The sequence below is a fragment of the Leopardus geoffroyi genome, chromosome C3 (genome assembly GCF_018350155.1).
Source record: "Leopardus geoffroyi isolate Oge1 chromosome C3, O.geoffroyi_Oge1_pat1.0, whole genome shotgun sequence".
Classification (NCBI taxonomy): Eukaryota; Metazoa; Chordata; class Mammalia; order Carnivora; family Felidae; genus Leopardus; species Leopardus geoffroyi.
Genome location: NC_059338.1, coordinates 67,885,244 through 67,910,689, shown reverse-complemented (window position 1 = coordinate 67,910,689; position 25,446 = coordinate 67,885,244). Strand labels below are relative to the sequence as shown.

At 45.1% G+C, this 25,446-nt stretch overlaps 1 protein-coding gene across 4 annotated transcripts in view; it reads left to right on the top strand.

The window, feature by feature from the left end:
* Window positions 1-25,446, top strand: part of DNAH14 (dynein axonemal heavy chain 14) — a 257,879-nt gene that overhangs the window by 173,976 nt on the left and 58,457 nt on the right. For all 4 annotated transcript variants that reach the window (XR_006706041.1, XM_045453286.1, XM_045453288.1 and 1 more), the window contains 9 exons: window positions 1,835-1,966; window positions 2,329-2,424; window positions 11,563-11,703; window positions 12,827-13,042; window positions 15,974-16,204; window positions 16,873-16,994; window positions 18,837-19,081; window positions 22,532-22,950; window positions 23,028-23,226. Coding sequence is in view for 3 of the 4 variants with exons in the window: in XM_045453286.1 (XP_045309242.1) it covers window positions 1,835-1,966; window positions 2,329-2,424; window positions 11,563-11,703; window positions 12,827-13,042; window positions 15,974-16,204; window positions 16,873-16,994; window positions 18,837-19,081; window positions 22,532-22,950; window positions 23,028-23,226 (1,801 nt within the window). In the remaining variant the exon portion in view is untranslated. The remainder of the gene's footprint in view (window positions 1-1,834; window positions 1,967-2,328; window positions 2,425-11,562; window positions 11,704-12,826; window positions 13,043-15,973; window positions 16,205-16,872; window positions 16,995-18,836; window positions 19,082-22,531; window positions 22,951-23,027; window positions 23,227-25,446) is intronic.

The window sequence follows — 25,446 nt, the reverse complement described above, 5'->3', positions numbered from 1 at the left end:
GCTGAGTTCCCTCCCGATTGTGGGTTACTGTGCCAAGAGTGGAGGTTACGGCAAGATTGCGTCTTAGCTCCTCCTGCCCATTTCGAGGGTGTCTCAGAACATCCACCCGATGTGTATGAGTCATTCAGGTCGTGTCTGGGTTTCTTTTGGAGATAACTGTTCTGTGTGTAGTTCCCGGTCTGTCCGTGGGTGGGGGCGAGTGTGGGATCCTCCTACATCACCATCTTGAACTAGATCCCTGAGATTTATTTTTATTTGCTCAACAAATATTCATAGAACAGCATGTGCCAGAAACTCTTATGAACACTTAAAAAATATTAGTTCGTGCTTGAGGAGATGGGGGACAGACTGGGGCATAGAACAAATTGAAGAAAATAAGGTAGTCTGGATGCCTAGTGAAGGGCTTTGCTGGAGTAGATTGAATTCAGAAGAATATAGATTTCCCGTAGGATTCCAGGAGCATGAGAACAGGGCCAAGGCCTGCAAGCATCAGGCTCAGGGCCCCGGGCAGGTGGGAGGCCGTGCTGGGCGGGTGAGTCTTGGAGGAACAGCTTGGTGGAGTAGCTTCCTTCCAGGGGACATAAGAGACATTACGCTAGGTCACAGGAGCAACCCGTTCCTTTATACGTAATAGGGAAGCCAGACATCCAAGAGCTCATTGCACAGTTAATTAATTACTTAGAATGATGATCTGGCTATTGGGATGTAGGGCACTGTATGAACAAGGTGAATTGTTTAGCAAAGTGTTAATGTTGATGTCCATATTATTCATGAATTAACGTAACAGCTGCTCACTCTCTGAAGCATTCTTACCAAAAGGATTCCCTGTGGTTTAAACAGATCTTTCAAGCTAAAATAATAGCTCGTCTAAAGAAGTTGTTAAAAGCATGACAGTATTTGAAGCAGTAATGAGAACGCCAATAGTAATCCAATAATGGGCCACCTGTCGTCTAAATTATTTAGCAAAATGGTTCTGTCCTACAAGAGGGGAAATGCCTGGTTGGAAAGGAAGACAAAAGGACTGTCAGTCTAAGAAAGATTTTATTCCGGTTCTGGCTCCCCAAAGTAGATGAGAAATAGTATGTGCCCACCTCGGAACAAGGAGTACCATGGAGCTGAGGTGGCTCTCTGGGCACGTGACACGGATGAGCGAGAGAGTGTCCTCAGTGAGCCTCCGTGTCCCCCGGCCGCACCACCATCCCTGACTAGACAGACCTTTAAATAGGCACCGTGCCTGGCAGATGTGCCTCTCGGGCGGCAGAAGCTGCAGGCGGGGTCCTGCTCCCTGACGCCTCAGGTGCACAAGGAGGCTTCAGACCTTGCAAGCTGGAGGAAGTTAACCTGGTGTACTTTTGTTTTAAAACGGAGTTCCCGGGACAGCCGGGGGGCTCAGTTGAGTGTCTGACTCTCGATTTCAGCTCAGGTCATGATCTCATGGTTCCTGGGATCGAGCCCTGTGTTGGGCTCTGCACTGACAGCTCAGAGCCTGCTTGAGACTCTCTCTCTCCCTCTCCCTGCCCCTCCCCCCACTTCTCTTTGTCTCTCTCTTAAAATAAGTAAATAAACTTAAAAAAATAAAACAAAGTTCCTTTTTAAACAGTACAGCAAAGCCACTGTGACAACAGTAACAATAATCAGATGTTTACAGCAGCGACTTCCCCCTCCTCTGCTGCAGGGCCGTTGCACCCGCGGCTACGTGTCGTTAATTCTGCCACCGAAGAGTAGTTGAGTATTTCTCATACGAAATAAAATTTCACTTTCATGTGAACTGGGGGAAGAAAACCTCAGCTCAGCACGTCTTTTTCTTGTAATACATGAATTGTGTTTTCTCTAGGTTTTCATGAAGCTGAAAAAAATTTTGCTCTTCCCTGATTTCAACCCAAACAAGATTGGCCTCGTTTCTATAGCCTGTTGCTCTATGTGCCAGTGGGTCATAGCTTTGAATAACTATCATGAAGTGCAGAAGGTACGCTCTTTCCCCGGAAATATCTAGAACAGCCCGGAAGGGACGCTTCCTCGTCCCAGAAGGAGCTCGTGCTTAACAGTGCTCACAGAATACCTCACGAGAACCACTTTCCTCAAACACCCTATGCTGACGCCTGCAGATAGCAAATGCATCTGTCGGGTTGTTTTATTTATGGCAGCTGTGCTGTTTTAGTTGTTTTAGTGTGTGTTACCACAGTGAGTTACTTTACACCCCTTTTGTGCACATCATTCCAGGAGAGGTTGTTATAAGAATTGACACAAATGCCTGCCAATCAAAAGCGACATTTTTAACGGCAAACTTGACCTTTTTGAACACTTAGGTGTTGTGACCTTCTTTTTCAGCTCGTGGGCCCCAAGCAGATCCAAGTGGCAGAAGCTCAACGTGTCCTAAAAATTGCACGACAGAGGCTGGCCGAAAAACAAAGAGGTTTGCAGCTGGTAAGGCATTATTTGCTTGTTAAACTTACAGCCGCTTTGTGAGACGACTCACCAAGAAGAGTCATTGTCCCAGGAGAGTTTACCAGTTCAGGAGAAAACGAGGATAACAAGGGTGGTGAAGAGATTAATGGTGGTTAAGTAAATAACACAGACACTATATGTAAGGTGCCATCACATAATAAGACGCTCAGTAATGCTAATTATTACTGTGTCCGTAATATATTGACCTGTTTCACCGAATTTCTCCCAGGAGAGCTTTGTGACTTCAGTTTACCGAAGACTTGCCCAGTATCAACCCGTGTTCTTAAAAACTGTCCTTAACCTGTTTATATCAATTACTCTGTTGCTTTGTAAAGACATGGTTGTTTCTTTCTTTTTTTTTTTTTATGTTTATTTATTGTTGACAGAGAGAGAGACAGAGTGTGAGCAAGGGAAGGGGCAGAGAGAGAGGGAGACACAGAATCTGAAGCAGGCTCCAGATTCTCAGCAGGCTCTGAGCTGTCAGCCCAGAGCCCCACGTGGGGCTCAAACTCACAAACCATGAGATCATGACTTGAGCCGAAGTCAGACGCTTCACCGACTGAGGCACCCAGGGGCCCCAAGACATGGTTATTTCTTAAATGTCTTGGTTTTAAGCTAAAGTTGGGGCATCTTTATGAGAGCCAGGACTGAGGTCACCAGCCCTCGGACACACATCCTGAGAGTGGGTGAGGTGGCACCCTGCAGATGGCCACATAGCAGGGAATGTCTCCCAAACCCCTACATTTCAATGTGGTTATCTACACTTTAAAATCTGGGAATTTATTTAATGGGGCACCCGGGTGGTTCAGTCAGTTAAGCGTCCAACTTCAGCTCAGGTCATGATCTCACGTTTCGTGAATTCGAGCCCCGCGTCAGGCTCTGTGCTGACAGCTCGGAGCCTGGAGCCTGCTTCCGATTCTGTGTCTCCCTCTCTCTGCCCCTCCCCTGCTGGCACTCTGTGTCTCTGTCTCTCTCTCTTTCTCTCTCTCAAAAATAAACATAAAAAAATTTTTTTAATTTAAATCTGGGTATTTATTTAAAATTTGAATTTCTGTCTTCTCCTGATTAATTCAGAAGATCAGGCAGCCCTGGGCCGGCATGCTCACCAGGCAATAATGAGCCCCCAAGTCACGTCAGGCATTTCTGTCACCTGCTTGGCCCCCTGGGCATTTCTTGTAAACCCAAATATATATGTAAAGTGTTGGACATTTTTGAAGGAAATTATTAAATTTTTTTCTTTATGTGGATAGGTCATTTTTTTGCTAATATTTTCTTGCAGGTTATGATCTACCTATATAGTAATATTTAGATACGTGTGGATAATAGCTGACATCTATTGTGTGTGTGCAATATGTTGCAAATACCATGCTGCTGCTTTATACAGACTTGTCATTTAATCCTCAAGTCAGCTTTCAGAAGGTTTATAAGGGCGATGTTTATAAAGGAGAAAACTAAATCGAAAGATTCAACATTTGTCCAGCATCTTTTTTTTAATGTTTTTATTTTTGAGAGAGAGAGAAGTGTGAACAGGGGAGAGGCAGAGACGGGGGGACAGAGGATCTGAAGCAGGCTCCACACTGACAGCAGAGATCCCGACGTGGGGCTCGAACCCATGAGCCATGAGGTCATGACCTGAGCTGAAGTCAGACACTCAGCTGACTCATGCCCCCAGGCACCCTATTTGTCCAACATCTTGAACCTCTAAGTGGTGCCCACGCTCTAACCCAGGCCGTCTCGCTCAAGCCCACACACTGACCTCCGACCCTACAAAACTCTCCTATGCAGGAGTGATATGGGAGGCATCCGGCAGCCATTGTGGCTCAGGCACCAACCAGGGAGCACCAACTCTTGTCACAGAGCAGCTTCAGGTCCAGAGACCACCAGAGAGGACTGACAGGGGGTAGAGGGCCAGGGTGGGCAGGGGTAGGGCCGACAGTGGGCTCTCCAGGGCATGAGGCAGGCCTGTTCAGCAACCACCACAGATATAGCTCGACATTTTAACAACCGGTGTGCCTACATCAGCCTAGTTCTGTCCCACACACAAGTTAATGATCCAAGAAAGGAAAAAGTCTGCTTCGGAACTTAAAGGAAAACAATTCGATGTTATACAACCCGGTAAGCAGGCAGTTCGAGAACAGATGCAGTCAAGTCTCGGACAGCACCGGTCCATCTACACGGATTTTTCCCCATAAATACCAGGACAGGCCTGTAAATGTATTTTTCTCTTCCTTATGGTTTTCCTAACGGCATTTTCTTTTTTCTACCTTGCCGTATTGTAAGAATATAGTCTGTAATACATGTGACATGCCACGTGTGTGTTAATTGACTGTTACCAGTGAGGCTTCTGTTCAACAGCAAGCTATTAGAAGAGAAGTTTTAGGGAGTCAAAAGTTTTACGTGGATTTTCAGTTGCATGGGGGGTCGGCACCCTAACCCCTGTGTTCAAGGCTCAGCTATAATTTTTAATTTAGCGTAAATGTCCATTTGGGCTTTTTTTCCAATAATTATTAGAAACACTATGTAAATAAATCTTAAATGATGATGTGCCTGGTTTTCCAGGAAATTCTTAGTCGCTAAAAGTCAATTAAAGAAAACTTGAGGGATGCCTGGGTGGCTCAGTCGGTTCAGCGTCCAACCCTTGATTTCGGTTCAGGTCATGACCTTATGGGTCATGAGTTTGGGCCCCGCGTCGGGCTCTGTGCTGACGGAGCCTGGAGCCTGCTTGGGATTCTGTGTTTCCTTCACTTTCTGCCCCTCCCCCGTTCATGCTCTGTCTCTATCTCAAAAATAAACATTAAAACAATTTTTTAAATAAATAAATAAAATAAAGTTGCAAAATGCTAAATCAATGTACAAAAATTAGTTGCATTTCTATAAGCCAACAACAAACTATCCAAAAAAGAAATTAAGAGAACAATCATATTTACAATTGTGTCAAAAGAATAAAATGCCGAGGAATACATTTAACCAAGGAGGTGACAGACCTATTTTCTGAAAACATTAAGACACTGAAGAAAGAAAAGGAAGAAGACACAAATAAATGGAAAGATACTCCATGCTCATGGCTGGGAAGAATTAATATTGTAAAGCGCCCACACTACCCAAACCAAGCCTCAGATTGAATGCCACCCCTTGTCAAAATTCCAAGGCACTTTTCACAGAAATAGAACAAACAGTCCTAAAATGTGTATGGAACTACGAAATTCATTACCTCTTGTCTTTTTGATGATGGCCATTCTAACAGGTGCAAGGTGGTGTCTCATTGTGGTTTTGTTTGATCAGCATTTCCCTGATGATGAATGATGTTGAACATCTTATCCTGCTGGCCTTTGTGTGTCTTCGTTGGGAAAATGTCTTTTGAGTTCCTCCGCCCATTTTCCAATCAGATACTGTGTTTTTTTGTTATTGAATTGCAGGAGTTCTCTGGAGATTAGCCTCTTCTCCAACATATGGGTAGCAAAACTGTTCTCCCATTTTGTTAATTGTTCTTTCATTTTGTTGATTGTTTATCTTGTTCTGCAGAAACTTTTGAGTTTGAGGTAGTCCCATGAATCAATTTTTGCTTTTGTTGTTTGTGGTGTTGGTGTTACGGCCAAAAAAAATCATTACCAAGTCCAATGTCGAGCAGTTTCTTGCCTACATTTTCTACTAGGAGTTTTATGGTATCAGTTCTATGGTATTTAGATTTATTTGGAGTTAATTTTTGTGAGCGGTGTAAGATACAAGTCTGCTTTCATTGTTCTGCGTGTTTTCCCAGCAGCATTTGTTGAAGAGACTGGCCTTTCCCCGTTGGGTGTTCTTGGCTCCCTTGTTGAGTTGCCAGATTTGCTAGATTTGATCCCGGGCTCTCTACTCTGTTCCACTGGTCTGTGTATCTATTTTATGCCAGTACCACACTGTTTTATTACTGTATAGAAATGCTACTGGTTTCTGTGTGTTGGTCTTACATCCTGCAACCTCACTAAAATTGTTGATTAGCTCTAACTGTTTTTTTGTTGAGTCTCTGGGATTTTCTATATACAAAGATCATATCATCTGCAAATAGTGACATTTTTACTTATTCCTTTTTTTTAATTTTTTTAATCTTTATTTATTTTTGAGAGAGAGAGAGAGATAGCGTGTGAGCAGGGGAGGAGCAGAGAGAAAGGGAGACACAGAATCTGAAGCAGGCTCCAGGCTCTGAGCTGTCAGCACAGAGCCTGACGCAGGGCTTGAACTCATGAACTGTGAGATATGACGTGAGCTGAAGTCAGACACTCAACCGACTGAGCCACCCAGGCGCCCCAACTTATTCCTTTCTTATTTAGGTGCTTTCTATTTCTTTGTCTTGCCTGGTTGCTCTCATCAAGACTTCCAGGACTACATTGAATAAGAATGGAGGGGGCGGGCATCCGTGTCTTTTTCCTGAGCTTAGAGGGAAAGCTCCCAGTTTCTCACCGTTGAGTATAACGTTAGCTGTGGGTTTGTCATAACTGCTTTTTATTTTTTTTAATTTTTTAAATGTTTAGTTTTGACAGAGAGAGTGAGTAGGGGAGGGTCAGAGAGAGAGGGAGACACAGAATCCGAAGCAGGCTCCAGGCTCTGAGCTGTCAGTACAGAGCCCAACATGGAGTTCAAACTCACAAACACTGAGATCATGACCTGAGCAAAATCAGACGCTTAACTGACTGAGCCACCCACGCTCCCCTGTAACTGCCCTTTATCATCTTGAGGTTTGTTCCTTCTGTATCCAGTCTGTTGACAATTTTTATCATGAAAGTGTATTGTGTTCTGTCAGATGCTTTTTCTGCATTTATTGTGATGATCATGTGATTTTGATCATTCTATTGATGTGATGTAAAACATGTACTGATTTGCACATGATCAACTACCCTTGCATCCAGGGGTTAAATCCTTCGTGGTCATGGTGTACCAAATCTTTTAATGTGTTTTTAAATCCAGTTTGCTACTGTTTTGTTGAGAATTTTTGTATCTATATCCATCGAGGATATTAGTCTGTAGTTTTATTTTTCAGGTCAGTTGCTTTATTATTCTGTAGTTTGGGATAAATAATTATGTTTCTGGATCTTTCTTGACTCTCTGTGTTGGTCTCTGTGCATTTGATAAAATAGCCACCCCTCCCTGTCCTGACAGAGTGGTCCAGAGGAGGGGATGAACCTCATCAGCCCAGCCTGAGCTCCTGGTTGTCTCTCACACCACTGCGACTGCCCAGGCAGCCTTGTGCACTCTCAGTGGCTCCCCGTATTCAGCGTGTGCCAAGATCTATCAATGTCCCAAAGAGGAGCATCTCAGTCAGCACTGAGGCTCATTGGAAGCCTGTGTAAATAGTTCTCTTCAGGGACAGCGTGGGAGATGGGTGTTTCTGTCTGTGTCCTCGGCACTGAGCCAATTAAGGTCTGTTTCTTTGTTTATTATAGTTCTGTGGGACCCACAAATGCGAGAGCTGCTGGCCACCAAAGCCAGGTGCTCAAGTGGTATATCCTCTGGGCCACAGCCACCAAGGCCGGGATGCCATATATGTGCACAAGTTCCTTCCAGGGAGAGGGCAGAGACCTTGAGTGTGCCAAAGGGAGAATGTGGAGATGGTACCTACTGGTCCCCCCTAAATGTGCACTAAGCTAGAAGCCTGGTCCTCAGGCCACAGCCTCGTTCAGAGAGGCCTCTTTAAAGCAAAGCCTGGGAGGGAGGCATTTCTATCTGCACCTTTGTGCTGCGTCCAGGGGGAACAGCCAGTCAGAAAGTATTTGTTTGCTATAGTCTAGCGGTCTTATGGATGCAGGCCCTCTTGGCTTTCAGAGCTAACTGTTCGGACTCCCATCCCTCAGGCAGAAGTCTTAAAAGTTGAGACACTAGGTGTTGGGCTCAAAACCTTTGCCGTCAGGGAGAAGTTGGGAGTTGGGAGTTCTCTCTTGTGTATCTCTTGCGTATCACTGTGCCAGGGGCGGGGTTATGGTGAGAGTGTGTCTCAGCCTTCCATGTTTGGATGTGAGTACTTCTCGTTCGCCCAACATATAGGAGTCGCTCCGCTGGTTTCCGAATTTCTTTCATGGGGAACAGCCCCATGTGTGGCCGTAGGCTTGGTGTGGCCACAGGAGCAGGTGAGTTCAGATTCCTCATCTCACCATTTGGGACTGGAACTCCCTTTCACTTATTCTTGACTCGTGGTGTCTTCCATTTTGGTATGTACTCAATTCCCATGATCCTCACGATTTTTTGTGTATTTTTTATATTTTCACTCATTTACCCAACAAATACTTATTTATAATACTGTCTATTTGTTTTTATTATTATCAAGTAGTAGGCGAGAAAAAAATAAAATCTAAATTTCAATCAGAACCTTACTCACTGATACTCTCCATTCCCCTCCAGCTCGCAACCATGGCCTTCATGAGAAGTTGCTAATATGTTAACTCATTGAACTCACACAAGTGTATTTGAAATGTATATATGTATATAAAATACTGACAGATACACTTAATACTTTAAAAGTGAGTGTAGTAGTTAACTCCACTGATTTTAAGCCCTTCACTGAGGTTTTCTCCTCACTGAGTTATATTCTGTCTCCCATTTTAAAAATAGGTCTCTTGTTCATCTGTGCCCTAGTGTAAAAAAAAACTGGTAAAACTCTAGGGAACTTAGGGGAAATCAATAATGCAAGAACATATTATATTACATGAACATTCATTTAAAATGTTACCTTGGGGAGTACCTGGGTGGCTGAGTTGATTAAGGCTCCAACTCTTGATTTTGTCTCAGGTCGAATCTCATGGTTCATGTTTGAGCCCCACGTCCGGCTCTGCACTGACTGCACGCAGCCTGCTTGGGATTCTCTCTCTCCCTCGCTCTCTGCCCCTCCCCCATCCTTGTGCGCATGCTTTCTCTCTCGATCTCTCTCAGAAATAAATAAGATTTTTAAAACACGTTACCTTGGGAACACAGCGTTGTCATATAATAGAAATTCCGTGTGTTTAAAGATGCTCAACATCACTGACTGTCAAGGAAGATACAACAAGATGCCATCATACACCTGTCAGGGTGGCTAAAATCAACAACACAAGAAACCACAGTGCTGGCAAGGATGGGGAGGAAGGGGAACCCTTGTGCACTGTTGGTGGGAATGCAACCACTGTGGAGAACAGTATGGAGGTTCCTCAAAGCATTAAAAAGAGAATTTCCATATTATGACCCAGTAATTCCACGACTGGGTATTTACCCAAAGAATACAGAAACACTAATTCGAAAAGAGGTATGCAACCCTGTGTTTATTGCAATGTTATTTACCAAAGCCAAGACATCGAAGCAACCTAAGTGTCCATCAGTAGACAAGTGGATAAAGAAGATGCGGCATATATACACAGTGGAATATTACTCAGCCATAAACAAGAATGAAACTTGCCATTTGCGATAACGTGGATGAAACTAGAGAGTATAATGCTAAGCAAAATAAGTCAGAGAAAGAAAAACACGTATGATTTCGCTCATACTTGGAATTTAAAAAAAACAAACAAGCAAAGGGGAAAATAGAAAGAGAAACCAAGAAACAGACTCTTAACTGCAGAGAACACAGTGCTGGTCACCAGAGGGCAGTGAGTGGGGGGGCTGGGGGAAATAGGAGATGGGGGATAAGGAGGGCACTTGTGATGAGCACCGGGTGATGTAGGGAAGTGTTGAATCACTGTATTATACACCTGAAACTAATATAACCCTGTACATTAAACTGAAACTAAAGAAAATAAAAAAATTTAAGTAAGTAAGTAAGTGATGGTACAAAGCAAAAAAAAAAAAAAAAAAGAAAGATTTCATGTGTTTAATTGAATCCATAAGTCGTTCGCTTGAATTTTTATATGACTCGCTCGGCCATGAGTAGCAAGAGTGTTTTCTCAGAAAAATCAAATCGGAGGGAATGAACAAGCAAACACAACTTTTTAGACCAGAGTAGAAGCAACGGAGTAATGATTGTGGGTCAACCAGGAGTGAGTCATAAATCATTAGTCACTCCAAAAGTAGCTCGTGTATGTGTTTAAAGATTAGGTATTTTCACCAGAATAACATGTTTAGGATAGGAGGAGAAATCACAAATTATGAACTGCGTTCCGTAAGCACAGTTTTGTGTACACAGTTTGTGAACCTGCCGTGTTCAAGTCTCCATGCTAAATACAGTCTTCCAAGATTTTGAGAAGACGAAAACATCTTTCAAAACTACAAATGACAACATAAAGATAATATAAGGATACTAAGGCCACAACCCCAGAGATAATAACAGGCAACGTATAATTACTTCTCAAATGGCAGTTATAAACTGTGGACTTGACAAGACTGAGGCTTTGTGACAGCTGCAAAGTGGTGAGAATTTTAAAGAATGCCTTGGATTTACATCCCTTTAAGGAACGGTTTCAGGCATTAGGGAAGGACGTGAGCCACATCCCAGAAGGACGCACGTTTAAGGAGTGTTTCAGAAATGTGGACAAAAGCAGTCTGGCTACAGTGTACTATTACGGGAAAGGACATGGCATTGGGGTGGAGGAGGTTGGGGTCAGACTGTGGAGGCTTTTATTGACAAGGCCAGAAATTTGAGCCATATCTGTAGGCAGTCACTTCTATAGAGACTCAGATGCTCAAATGCTTTTGAGCAAGGGCACTAGCAAGATAAGTGGTAATTTAAGGAAATCATCTTATCGGCTGTTCATGAAAATGTGTTTCCGGCTGACTGCCTGCAGATAGTCTAATGGCCACTTCGTCCGACCAGCCTCACTTCAAAAACTCATATGTTCCTCCAGGCCGGTCAGTGTATCTAGAATGACGAAGTTCGGTCATTTTGTTAGAGAAGGAAACTGGATGTGACACAACATTTTCAGGGCAAAAAATAAATCAGAAAAGGATGAATCTTCAAGGGCCAAGCTCGTAAGAAAGCCTAGTGAGGAAGGTGGCATTTTACACAGTAACTTTAGTATCAAGAAATCCTGTACTTAGTCACTACATTTTTCTTGTCAACACAATCCTCTGTCCAGGATGTGTAAATGGAGTGGTTACACACCACACGCGTACAAATGACAGTTAAACTCTTGAGGCAACATGAGAGTGACACTTGGTCTCAACAGCGAACGCACTGTCTTTCAGGTGGAAGAACACGTGCTGGCCTTGCAGGCGGCCTACAAAGACCTCGTGGCCAAAAAGCAGCTGCTAGCAAACAGAAGGAAACTGGCCACCAGGCGCCTGCAGTGTGCATCTGTCTTACTAACCAGCCTGGAAGGCGAGAAGGTGTGGCTCTCTCTGGCTTCATGTCCCGTCCTTAATGGCTACTGGGCTTGGCGAACCCAAGATGTCACTTTCCCTGAAGGTCGTATCACGTACCTCCTCAAACTCTCTTCTCGTCCAGTCTTTTTTACTGAGATCGGCAGACACTCCTGATAAAAATAAAGGAGTCCTGGGGCACCTGGGTGGCTCAGTCGGTTGAGCGTCCGACTTCTGCTCAGGTCATGATCTCACGGTTCGTGAGTTCGAACCCCGCGGCGGGCTCTGTGCTGATGGCTCAGAGCCTGGAGCCTGGTTCGGATTCTGTGTCTCCCTCTCTCTCTGCCCCTCCCCCACTTGTGCTCTGTCTCTCTGTCTCTCAAAAATGAATACATGTAAAAAAAAAAAAATTTCTTTTAAATAAACAAAGGAGTCCTGGTCAAGTAGCCTTAAGACAGAGGGAACAGACTGCACAGGTCAGACCTTACTTTCTCTTGCTCCCAAGACGTCAGTTCCCTTGTCTGATGAGGGGCACAGAGTCCGTGAGTATGTCATGAGCTCCCCGGTCCAGCGCAGGGACCACCCCCGCCGAACGCATGAAACAAGGGTGGCTGAAAGGGAGGGGATGTCATCAGGAAGGGAGAGGAACACCTCTAGAGCTCTTTTATCTTCCGTTTTACGTTCCCCCTGATCCTCCCTAAGCTTCAACCTCCTCCTCCGAAAGTGAAGTCAGTGGCTCTTGCTTAACAGGGTATTAGAAGTGCCAAGTGAGATGTTCAAGGTAAAATGCCGGTTAGACATGTTAGGATTCGATAAATGCCGATCACTATTGTTATTGAATATCATTAGTAATACAATGAATTACTCTACTTATGTTAAAAGTTATCTTCATCACACAAAGGATTTGACATGGCTATCAGCCCTAACACACATGACACTGTTGACAAATCCAAGGGTAGGACTCGTGTTATCCTCAGAAAACAGTTTGTGTTATAATGTCCTCCATTACTCCCTTTGAAGCAAACACCGATGAAAAGGGTCATAGTGGTAGCAACGCTGGGTCCCGGTGGAGGACCATGAATACCTAAATGTCTCATGATAGCGTATTTGATGTCAAGTTTCAAGAGCTCACTTTTATGTTAACATTTAGACTCAATGGCCAGAAACAATCGATCAACTAGACAAGAAGTTGGAAAGAATCTGGGGTGACGTGCTTGTTTCAGCAGCGTGCATCGTCTACAGCGGGGCGTTGACAGCAGAATTTCGCCAGTTGATTGTGAACAAATGGGAGACTGTCTGCACCGAAAACAGCATCCCTTTGTCGCCCAACTTTTCTTTAATTGAAGTCATGGCCCCGAACCACGAGGTACTAACGTATTTCTATTATCAGTTAAGGGGCTGCTGTTGTTGATTTGAATTCGGGGCGTAAGTGCATTTTGTTTTGGCTTAGATCTTTTCCCCAACTTGTTTTAACAAAGGAAAATACTGAAATTTGTTCTGGGTCTTTAAAAAAAAATTGTTTTTTTAAATTATAGTTCCAATGCCTCAGTGAGTTTCATCTCTTTCCCATCCTCTGGGCAAAAGTCACAGAATATCCTCTTACTTGTCGTAATCCTCCCGACCTACCCTAAGAAGTGTAGCCAGTTTCTCTCCCAGAAACCCCTTTCATTAATAAAATCGGTGAACTTACTAAGCCACAGGTAGTGTTCTTAGAAAGAGCCAAAAATATAGACCTCACATTTATCCACATATCAATAAATATTTGTTGTCGATCTATGTTGAAAGGATTAAAAAAAAGAAATACCCCTTTTTTTAATTCATCCCCAAAGAGCAATTTTAGATTGATTCCCCCAGTGATAACTCAACTTAAACTGACTATCCAATCTATAAAAAGTCTCACAAGCAGATACTGGCTTCTCATTTTCATAATAGTAGTAACCAACTTAAGCCCAAACATATCCATAATTACATTAGATGTAAACAGTCTTAAAGGTCCGTATGTGTGCCAGGACAAACAGTGACACCAAAGGAGAACAGAGAGCCCAAAACAGGCCCATACACACACGGACAAAGCTGATATTACAGTGCAGGGAGGAATGGGTAGTCTTTTCAGTAAATAGGGCTGAGCAATTGAATATCCATAAGGAAAGAAAGAAAGAAAAAGAAAGAAAGGAAAGAAAGAAAGAAAGAAAGAAAGAGAAAGAAAGAAATTAATTTGACCATGACCTCACACCAAACATAAAAAGTCAACTGCAGTTGAACTATGGACCCAACTGTGGAAGACACAGGAATAAAGCATAATTTAGGAGAGTATGTTCATGACCCAGGTTAAGAAAAGATTTTTCAAGCAGAACTAACCATAAAGGAAAACATTAATCGAATTACATTAAAATTTACACCTTCTGTTCATCCAAAGACACCACTGAGAGGGTGTAAAGAGAAGTCAAAGAACAGGAGAAGATATTTGTAACACCTGAGTTCAACAAAGGGCCAAAGCGTCCTAGCTGTGGTACAGTAACCAGCAATCAATGAGCAAAAGACGTTCAACCCAGTAAATAAATGGGCAAGAGCCTTGAACAGGTCTCTCACAAGAGACTATGCAAATAGCCAGTAAATATTTGAAAGGGGCTTACCATCACTATTCACTGGGGGAATGAGAGTTAACTCTAGAGATGTCACAACACATCAGCCAAAGGACTAAAATCTGAAAGACTAACAACATTAAGAGTCAGCACGGATCTGGAGTAACAAATTCTCATATACTGCTGGTGAGAATACAAAATGCTAAAATCATCTTAGAAAGCTGACTTTAGCTACAAGTATGAAAAATCCACATACCCTAAGACCCAACATTCCTAGGTGTTTCCCCAAAGAAATGCATATATACGTTGATCAAAAGAATATAAAAGAACGTTCACTGTGGCGTTGTTTTAGCCAAAAACTTGAGACACAATCCAAGTGCCCTCCTCAATAGGACGGATAAATAAATAAGCCTGGGTATGTTCATACAGTGGATACAGTTGGAGCACTACACCCACGAAGCCAGGCAGAAAAGAGGATATACTTTAACTTTCCTTGATCGAAAGTTCCAAAATTAGCAAAATGAAACTATAGGAATACCTACTTCGGTAAGACAATAAGGAAAAGCATGAAAGTCGGGGACATGATTAATTTTTTAAAATACAAACTCTGGGAGCGCCTGGGTGGCTCCGTCAGTTAAGCATCCAACCTCGGCTCATGTCACGATCTCACGGTTTGGGAGTTCAAGCCCCACGTCAGGCTCTCTGCTGACAGCATGGAGCCTGCTTTGGATCCTCTATCCCTGCCCCTCTCTGTACCTTCCCCACTCACGCCCTCTCTCTCAAAAATGAATACACATTTAAAAAAAAAATCCAGAAGCAATTACTGAATATGAAGCTTTCTTAAAAAAAAAATAATAATATAAAGTAGAAACTCGAGTCTGCAGCTTAGATCTCTGTCCACGCTGACCTCTGCTCCACGCCTCTATTTGGGTGCAGTCTGTGCCCCAATCAGCGGGACTCCCTGTGGTTTTCAGGATTCTTCACTCCCTCATGTTTCCTTCTATGTAGACGTCAAGAGCACACAGTTCTTCACAGGCTTAAACAAAATATTCTTCTTTCTTTCAAAACTGAAAAGTATCCTTGGCTCCTCACGGGGATGCCCTGGCGCCTCTCCCTGGAATGTCTCTGCTGTCCTTTCCTTCCCCGACCTCCATGGGCCTTCTGGGCTTTTTTCTCCCAACCTGCTGAGACTGCCAGGAAATCCGGATGAAGTTTATCCATTGGAGTCAGCTTCGGAGTCAAACCCTCGGTCTGCCTCTTACTCTGATGGCACGACCGCGGGCGAAGCCCAGTTCCTCCTCCTGAGAAGTGAGGGCTGCAGCAGTGTAACTAGACGATGACGCGTGTCCTTGGCAGCGGCGGGTGTGCGGTGGCCGCTGTGCCTCCATCTGTACGATTCTGTGGCGTTGCGCGTGTCACAGACGCATCAGAGCCCAGCGTCCTTGGGAACAGGCACCCGTCATATTTCGTATCGATCTCCCGTCGCATCTTTGTTGTGAGGGCCGCTCCTCCGTCCTGATGAACAGAAAGGGGTAATTTAGCGATTAGTTACCCAGAATTTCGTATCCCAGTGTTTTAAATGATTCATGTCCTCACCCCTTTTAAATATCATTTGCTTTTTCTAAAGCAGTGGCCCTGTAGGGTGCCTCAGTGTCCCGTAGGGACGGCACGAGCAGGCGTGTGGAGCAGTGAAAGCGCTAACACTCTCATTCCAGATCCGCCGGTGGCGTTTGCAGGGGCTCCCACTCGGTCAGTATTCGACAGAGAACGCCATCTTGACCAGGAACAGCCTGCGGTGGCCACTGCTGATTGACCCACATAAGCAGGCTCACAACTGGATCCGGCAGGCGGAAGGGTCCAGGCTGCAGGAGCTCTCCATGGAGGACGGCAGCCACATCCAAACTATTGAAAATGCTGTGAAGACAGGAGGGAGTGTCCTCTTGCGGGTATCTGGACGGAATGGCCTAGCTCCCTAATTCTGTGCAGCTGCAGTATAGACCGTGCACCAAGCGTAGGCTCCCCTAATTCGTGTAGCTGCAGTATAGACCATGCACCGAGCATGGACCCCCTAATTCCCTGCAGCTGCAGTATAGACCGTATGCACCGAGCATGGACCCCCTAATTCATGCAGCTGCAGTACAGACCATGCACCGAGCATGGACCCCCTAATTCCCTGCAGCTGCAGTATGGACCGTGTGCACCGAGCATGGACCCCCTAATTCATGCAGCTGCAGTACAGACCATGCACCGAGCACGGACCCCCTAATTCCCTGCAGCTGCAGTATAGACCGTATGCACCGAGCACGGACCCCCTAATTCCCTGCAGCTGCAGTATAGACCGTATGCACCGAGCATGGACCCCCTAACTCGTGCAGCTGCAGTATAGACCACGCACCGAGCGTAGAGACTAAAAACTTTTAATTACAGGTAACTTTGTCAAGGGAAAAGTAATAAGTACATACGTACAGTGACTTTTCCATGTTCGGTTGTCTCAGACCAGGCTTTCTTTGGTGCCCAAGTACTAACAAGATTTACATTTTTAAATGCTGTGACTTTCCAACTGACTTATTTATTATAAGATGAACTTTTTATTTATGTCTGTTGGGTCTTTCAGAATCTCCCTGAAACATTAGCTCCAAGTTTAAAGGCAATTTTGAAGAAGGAGATCTATCAGAAAAGAGGACAATATTTCATAAGGGTTGAGGATTCTGAGATTGAATACAATTCCCAATTTAGGTAATGTCTCTCACAGTTAAATTGAGTCAAATGTTTGTGTTCTCTAAGATCGATATCATGGAAGGCCCTGTGCCTCAGTCCTGGTGAACTTTTCCTGGAGGAAATGGTGAGATTGCGTTTGGAATGTTTTGTTTGTGTTTCCGGGGCACATTCATCAGTACACAGAAGAGACAACGGATTTTGTTCATCAAGCCGTTCCCAACCAGTATTTTCCATGCCGTGCCTGATAAAACCTGGGGCAAGAGGGGTCCCCAGAAAGGTGTGGAGCGGCAGCCAGCCGGAAGCCGGACCCCACTCGACCCCACTTGATCTGTTTGCGTCACATCTGATTTTGGCAGGAAAAGCTTCTGCCCCGTTATCAAACAAAATCCGTACTGGATATGTGGAGGGAGCAGGGAGAGATTTTGCCTGGTCCGATGAAAACGTTTCCATGTTCCCGGCAGTTAGGGACCTTCAGGAACTCTGCCCCCCCCCCCTCCCCGACCAGCCAGCTTCGCCAAGGACTTTTATACAGTCACATTGAACACTATAAAAATGCAGTTCCCGAGGGAATGAGACATTTGAATTGCCAGAGACAAGCACTCTCCCCATGAACTCATAACCAGCAGGTCGTTATGTAGGGAGTGATCAGCACAGGGGAGTTAGAAGCTGGGTTTACTGGTCCCCAGCCCGGTGCGCTTAACTGCACTACGGGGGCTCTGACACGCTGGGTCCTCACCTGGTCCTGGTGGTCAGTGGGTCGATCTGTCGGTCAGCGGGTCCTCACCCCCGGGCAGGGTCCCAAAGTCTGGCTCCTCACCACCCTCTTGCAGCCGGGAATCCCCTCTCCCAGCCTCCCTCCTTCGGTTAAGAAAACATTTTGCAAAGTACAGTTATGCTCCTCCAAACAACATTCTAGGGATTTGATAGGTGTCACTCAAAAAAGGGGTCCCATAGTTTTGAAAAGCGCAAGGTTAAAGAAGGTTAGACAGGAGGCCTTTTCCCTCGAGGACTTAAAACCCCTGATTTAACAAACACTCTCCGGGACACAGCCGACAAATTACGGACTGAGCAACAGCCCCAGGAATGAATGAAGCAACGTCCTGCTGAGTGGACAGCCCGGTGCCCGTGTCTGAATTGTGCGTGTGAGGAGGGGGTGGAGGGCACGGTTGCGGAGGGCAGACTGGCGACAGGTCCCCGCTCTGTCACTTTCTGGCCGTGGACTGTGAGCAGCTTAGGTGGACCCTCGCAGCCCCCATTCCACCCTCTATAAAATGGAATGAGGAATCGCCCCTGCTGTATTGGGGTATCGGGTCATGTGGAGACCGCACAAGGCCCAGAATCACTCCTGACCCTCCCCCCGGGCACCACCCTGCTCCAGGCCACCATCACCTCTCCCATGTTAACCAGTCTCCCGCTTCCTTCTCCCCCATCCCCACCCCCACCCTGGTTACTGTCCAGGCGGCAGCTGGAGGGGCCCGTTGGAGAAGGCCGGCCACCCTCTGCCCCCAGCTTCCGTGGGGCCCTCACTCGGTGCAAACACCACGGTGCTGACGGTCCCCAGAGGGCAGGCCAGGGCTCCTACTAGTTAGTTAACACTTTTCTCTCCTCTGTCCCGATGCACGGACCAAATATGGTCAGAACGTAATCTATGGCTGTATTTTATTTTAAGTTATAAATAGCAAATTCATTCACAGAGTATAGATTGAGAGCCTATTTTGCATACAGGGCTGAACAACACTAAAAATTAACCGTGTCTGCTTCCGGGAGAAATATTTCTTTCCATTATTTCATAAATTAGTTTCCTTTGTTTTCCTGCCGCCACGGGGCCTTTGAATAACTGGCGTCTTTCTCATGCTTTAGGTTGTTCATTTCCACAGAGGTAGACAACCCCCATCTTCCTCCGTCGGTTTATAACTTTGTTACCGTGATCAACTTCACCTTAACGTTCCAAGATTTGCAGGATCAACTCCTTTCTACGGTATTAACTCACGAAGTTCCTCACTTAGAAAGTCAACGTTTCCAGTTGTCGGAGAGTATATCCCTTGATGCTGGGACTCTTGAAGAGCTAGAAGAACAGACGTTAAATGTACTGGAGGCCGTGCAAGGTTAGTAAAGGTATTTCGTGGCGTTGGGAGACCTTTGCTAACTCCGTGAAGGACAGAAGAAAAGCCAGAAGGGCCCTATTCTGAATCGGTACCAAAAATACCACATCTGCCGTTTCCACCGGAGAACTGATTGATGGGGGTGAAACACCCTGTCTCTAAAATGAATTGCGGTCCTACCTCTGTGTCAGCTCGTCATGCCGCAGGACATTCGCCACGAGGCAGTCAATAGAAGTTGTAAGAAAAATCCTACAGAGGCTGGCGGGTGCCTCCTTGTTCTCTGCCATTTACGTCAGTTGTCTGACATCTGTTCTTTGTATCAGGTTAGACTGGAGACCTAAAGAGTAGGTTTCCCCCCAAATTCATCACTAACATATACAAGGCCATAATGCGGTGACTTGTGTGTGTCCCATTAAAAGATGGTGTTTATTACAATAGCGGTAGAAACGGTTTTCCTCTTCGACACAGGAAGTAGCTAAGAAACCATAGTCTTTACATTTCAACAAAATAATTTCTAAACAGCTAAAGATGAAGCATTACAACTTCCTGGGGCGCACTGGCTGCTCTGCTCCTGAAGGGGTCCTGGATCCCCTGGATCCCACGCAGGATGGGGGTGCGCTCACGCTAGCAAGCATGAGACGCTAGACGGGTGTCCTACGGGCACCGCCATCCGACACTGTGTACCCGGAGCCGCCATCAGATTCCCTTCCCCTTGCGGTTTCAGTCCCACGAGACCGCCCCCTCCCCACAGACGGGCTTCAGATCGCAAGTTCCAGCAACCCGTCCTGAGGTCTGATTCATTTGCTGCAGCGCTCACAGAGCCCAGGAAACCCGTTTGCTCTCTGGATTCCTGGTCTCTTGTGAAAGGATGGAACTCGGACCAGCCAGGTGGGCGTAGACGAGGTCCGGGGAGGGTGCGGCTGCCATGTTAACCCTCTGTCCACCTCCCTCCCTCCCTCCCGGTGAGGTGATCCGCCGTCCTTAGGTGGAGTCCAGGGTCGCCTCGCTAACCTAACAAAACACACCTTTCTCACCCTCTTCTGTCCTTTAGAAATCCCCAGGGTTTTTAGAGCTCTCAGCCGGGAGGAAGACCTCGTGTATATTTCACAGGTATATAGGTCACAGGGTCACAGCTCATCTGAGGTCACATACTTGTTATCTAACGCTGGGTGCCTGTTCGTTCTCTCTCTTTACTGGCGACTCTGGGGCTCAACCGACTCTCAGATGCTTTTATTCCTAGTAAGGGTCGACTACATTCCTTCCTGTTCTAATCACAGCCATTACGGTATTTCTGTGTAACATACGGCTAAGCCATGCTTCTGTTAATGACAAGACTAGTCACATGGACCAGGTTGTCACGTCTGTTTCCCTTGGGAAGTGGAATGAGTCAGCAGCAAAAGCAGGACACATAGGTCTTAGGTGACACACAGAAGGCGACACGGTTGGTCCGACTCACAAGTCCCGTTTCATGAACCGCTATATGCAACTGTCACGTTTGGGCTGTAACTTTTGTCTACATTGAACCAAAGACAGACTTGATGAGACAAAAGGAAAGTTGTTTCTGATAACACACATTGGCACACGCCCGCACACGTCCGCACACGCCCGCACACGTCCACACACGCCCACACACGCCCGCACACATCCGCACACGCCCGCACACGCCCGCACATGCCCGCACAGCGTGTCATTATGCTTTTGGTGCTTATTCCTACCGCTTGTTCCTCGTGGTAGAGTCTGAGGGTTTTTTTTTTTTTAGTTTATTTATTTATTTTGAAAGAGAAAGAGCACAAGCGGGGGAAGGGCAGAGAAAGAGAGAGAGAGACAGACAGAATCCCAAGCAGGCTCCACACTGCCAGTAGAGAGCCCAGCACAGGGCTCAGTCCCACAAACTGTGAGATCTTGACCTGAGCTGAGATCAAGAGTCGGGTGCTTAACTGACTGAGCCCCCCTGGTGCCCCTCTGAGATTTTTGTAAAGGCTAACCTTTTACTAATAGTGGTTATAATTTTACCAGTAGTGGTTATAATAAAAATTGTTCTGGAAAAAAACTAAAGAGACTCCTTGACTCAGTACGTATTTTTTCTTCCCTTTTTCCAAGTTTTAGTAAAGTAGATCATCCTTACTATCTCTTTGTAAATATTCTATCTTTACTGTGGCTCCCCAACCGCTGTGGGAAACCCAGGTAGAGCGGGGACTATGAGAGGTAGCCCACAGCTGAGGTCCAGACATCACTTAGGAAGCATCACCGAAATCAAGAAGCATGCGGTATCCCGGTCGTGGAATGTGATAATCCCATCATTCCTTAAAATGATCATGTGAAGCTAGGTTTAGTTCTAGATACCACGTTTTAAGAGGGCTCTTTTCAAACCAAGGTGTCCCAAGGTAAGCATCAAGGACAGTGAGGAGTCTATCAATCATATCATTTACAAAAGCACCTGAGGAAAATGGGAATGTTTTGTTCATAAAATAATAGAATTTCTGATGGAAATATGAGAATCATCCTACATATTCAAAAAGGATAGAATTATTCTGTGTTTCTAGAGCAATGCCTTTTCAAAAGATAAGTTGTAGCCTGATAGTGGAATGAGAAATCACTTTCCTTGGTCATTATCAACTTTATTTCCTTAACAAAATAGAATACAATAGAAAATATCAGAGTACATCACAGGAAATAATGAGGCACTTGTTATTTTCTGGAAATTTGGTTTTCATTTCCTTCCATCCTTCGGATGGAATGGCCACTTATTATGTGCTTACAGTAAAAATAGAACCCACATGGGGTGCCTGGGGGGCTCAGTCGGTTAAGCATCCGACTTCAGCTCAGATCATGATCTCACGGTTCATGGGTTCAAGCCCCACATCAGGCTCTGTGCTGACAGCTCGGAGCCTGGAACCTGCTTGAGTTGTGTGTCTCCCTCTCTGTCTGCCCCTCCCCCACTCATTCATCTCTCTCTCTCTCTCTCTCTCTCTCTCTCTCTCTGTCAAAAATCTATAAAAATTAAAAATTGAACCCACACACACTGAAATAATATAAAGAAGAGATGGGGGGGTACATGTGTGCTATTAACCAGATTATTCAGAAATATGACTCAGTTAAGAGCCCATCTCCAAAATAAAACCACCAAAAAGTCAACTGTAAAAACTCTTACAGAGGGGCACTTGGGTGGCTCAGTCGGTTAAGCATCCAACACTTGATTTCAAGCTCAGGTCATGATCCTGGGTCCGTGGGATCAAGCCCCACATCGGGCTCTGTGCTGACAGTGTGGAGCCTGCTTGGGATTCTCTCTCTCCATCTCCTCCCTCTCTCCCTCCCTCCCTCTCTCTCTCTCTCTCTCTTTCAAAATAAACTTGAAAAAAGAAACTCTTTAGAGAAAGATTTGAGGATGAGGGAATGAACTGTGTTTAACGTTCCCATGGTTTTTATTCATTCAAATTCATTTTTTGTCTGTAGCACGTGTGTTAGATGATGAGGAAATTGTAGACATCTTAAGAAAATCCAAAACGACTTCAAATGAGATTTCCAAGCGCATCAAAGCGACAGAAAAAGCAGAAACTGAAATCCAAGCGCTGCGGGAACACTACCGGTCTGTCGCGACTCGAGGCGCCCTGCTCTACTTCCTTGTGGCCGGGCTCGCCCGCCTCAACTCCATGTACCAGTTCTCCCTGGACTGGTTTCGCCAGGTGTTCATTCGATCAGTAGCTCCTCGACGCAAAGAACAGGAACACGGCCTGAAGAGGGAGAAAACGTCTCAGAAAAAAGTTGGTGATATCACAGACCTCGCCGAGGAACCAAAGTTCGAGAGCGACAGGCATCTCTTGGAGAAACATCTTCAACAGTCAGTAGATGTGCTGACAAGAAATGTTTTTAAGGTGAGACCTTCTCTTCTGTGACTTTTACAGACTTTTGTACAGGAGGAGGGCTAGTCTGACGTTACGTTTCCCCCTAGGTGGTGTCCTCAGCTCTGTTTCACCACCACAAGCTGTGTTTCTCCTTCCGGCTTTGCACCACGATCATGCAGAATAATGCTGGGGGCAGTCCAGTGCCGGATGACATCGGGTCCCTACCGGACGAAGAATGGGACATCTTCTTATATTCCGACACATTGACGAACGTTAAAGGTGTGATGCCCCAGCCTAGACTTCACAGTAAGTAAAAGGTCCTTGCTCTGGGTTCAGCAGAAACCTGTTAAAAACGTGTTTCCCTGAAAAACCCTGAGAGATGTTTAAGGTGCTCCAAGCCGGTGCTTTCTATATGGACTAAACTAAAAGTAGCTTCAGGTCAAGTGTGACATGTGATTCATCCTTGTATCTTCATCCGTTGAACATATAATTCGTGCTTAGTAATTGTTGAAGAAGTGAATGAATGAATGAATGAATGGCGTTTCCTGTGGTTATTGTAATACTGATGTATTACACCGAATGCCCAGTGCTGGTCATTAAGGACACATGCACACACACGTACACACACACACACACACACACACACTGATTAAATACCACCTAGAGTGAAACTTTACCCCTCCTAACCACAGTCCCCCTCAGTTTCTTATGAAAATTCCTTGAAAATTTGAATCACAAAAAATCATGCTTATGCAAAATGGTTAGCAAAACCACGTAAGTGTGGGATCTTTTCAAATCCTCCTGTGCTGCACATTTTTAAATATATTTATTTCTTAAATTGTGGTAAGATACACACAGCATAGAATTCACCTTCTCAGCTATTTTTAAGCATGCAGTTCAATGGCACATCCTAGTGCTGTGTTGGGACCTTAAGTCACAGGAAGTGTCCAGTTAAAGGTCGTCTGATGCTGTCCCCGAGGGAGAAGAGGGGCTGGTTTGGAATGTCCTCTGTCAAGTTTTTGAGACTATTAGCAGAGCATAGAAGTCAGAAGGGAAATACAAAAAATTTCTCTTGAGGACACCAGACATTTGGATAGTTTTGTTTTGGTTTTCGTTTGTTTTTATTTTACTGAAGCCTGGTATGCGGATGTTTGGTAAATGACTGTTGAGTCAGTAAATGTTCTTATGAGTTTATTAAGATTGCTTTGCTTGCAGAAAAACAGACAATAACTCAGTGTCCTGGGGCGCCTGGGTAGCTCAGTCAGTTGAGTGTCCGACTTTGGCTCAGGTCGTGATCTCAGGGTTCGTGAGTTCGAGCCCCGCGTCAGGCTCTGTGCTGACGGCTCGGAGCCTGGAGCCTGCTTCGGGTTCTGTGTCTCCGTCTCTCTCTGCCCCTCCCCTGCTCACGCTTCTCTATCAAAAATAAAAACATTAAAAATTTTTTTAATAACTCAATATCTTAAACCAAAAAATAAAATAAAATAAAAATGTTGAGAAGGAGTCTGGGATGTCTCAGGAAACAGCAAGGAAAGTACGCAGAGCCACGCAGCAGCATGAGAAGAGCGGCGACTGCTGTCACCACAACTCAGCGCCCAACAGTCCTCGGTCAGACTCCACGGGTCCGAGAGGGTGGGTCTGCGCGTCACAGCCCCAGTCAGGGACCCACTCCCGAACCCCTCACCTGTGACCAGGAGACAAGGCCGGCAGCCAAACAGCCAGCCGACTGGCATCCCCTGCACTTGGAACCCTAAAAACATCTCCAGTGTATTTAAAGAAACAACAAACTTTAAAGCTTCCTTTAAAGGAAAACTTCCAGACTCATTCTATGAAGCCAGTATTACTTTGATTCCTAAACCAGACAGAGACCCAGTAAAAAAAGAGAACTACAGGCCAATATCCCTGATGAATATGGATGCAAAAATTCTCAATAAGATACTAGCAAATCGAATTCAACAGCATATAAAAAGAATTATTCACCATGATCAAGTGGGATTCATTCCTGGGATGCAGGGCTGGTTCAACATTCGCAAATCAATCAACGTGATACATCACATTAATAAAAAAAAAAAAAAGAGAAGAACCATATGATCCTGTCAATCGATGCAGAAAAGGCCTTTGACAAAATCCAGCACCCTTTCTTAATAAAAACCCTTGAGAAAGTCGGGATAGAAGGAACATACTTACACATCATAAAAGCCGTTTATGAAAAGCCCACAGCTAACATCATCCTCAATGGGGAAAAACTGAGAGCTTTTTCCCTGAGATCAGGAACATGACAGGGATGCCCACTCTCACCGCTGTTGTTTAACATAGTGTTGGAAGGCTAGCATCAGCAATCAGACAACAAAAGGAAATCAAAGGCATCAAAATTGGCAAAGATGGGAAGTCAAGCTTTCGCTTTTTGCAGATGACATGATATTATACACGGAAAATCCAACAGACTCCACCAAAAGTTTGCTAGAACTGATACATGAATTCAGCCAAGTTGCAGGATACAAAATCAATGTACAGAAATCAGTTGCATTC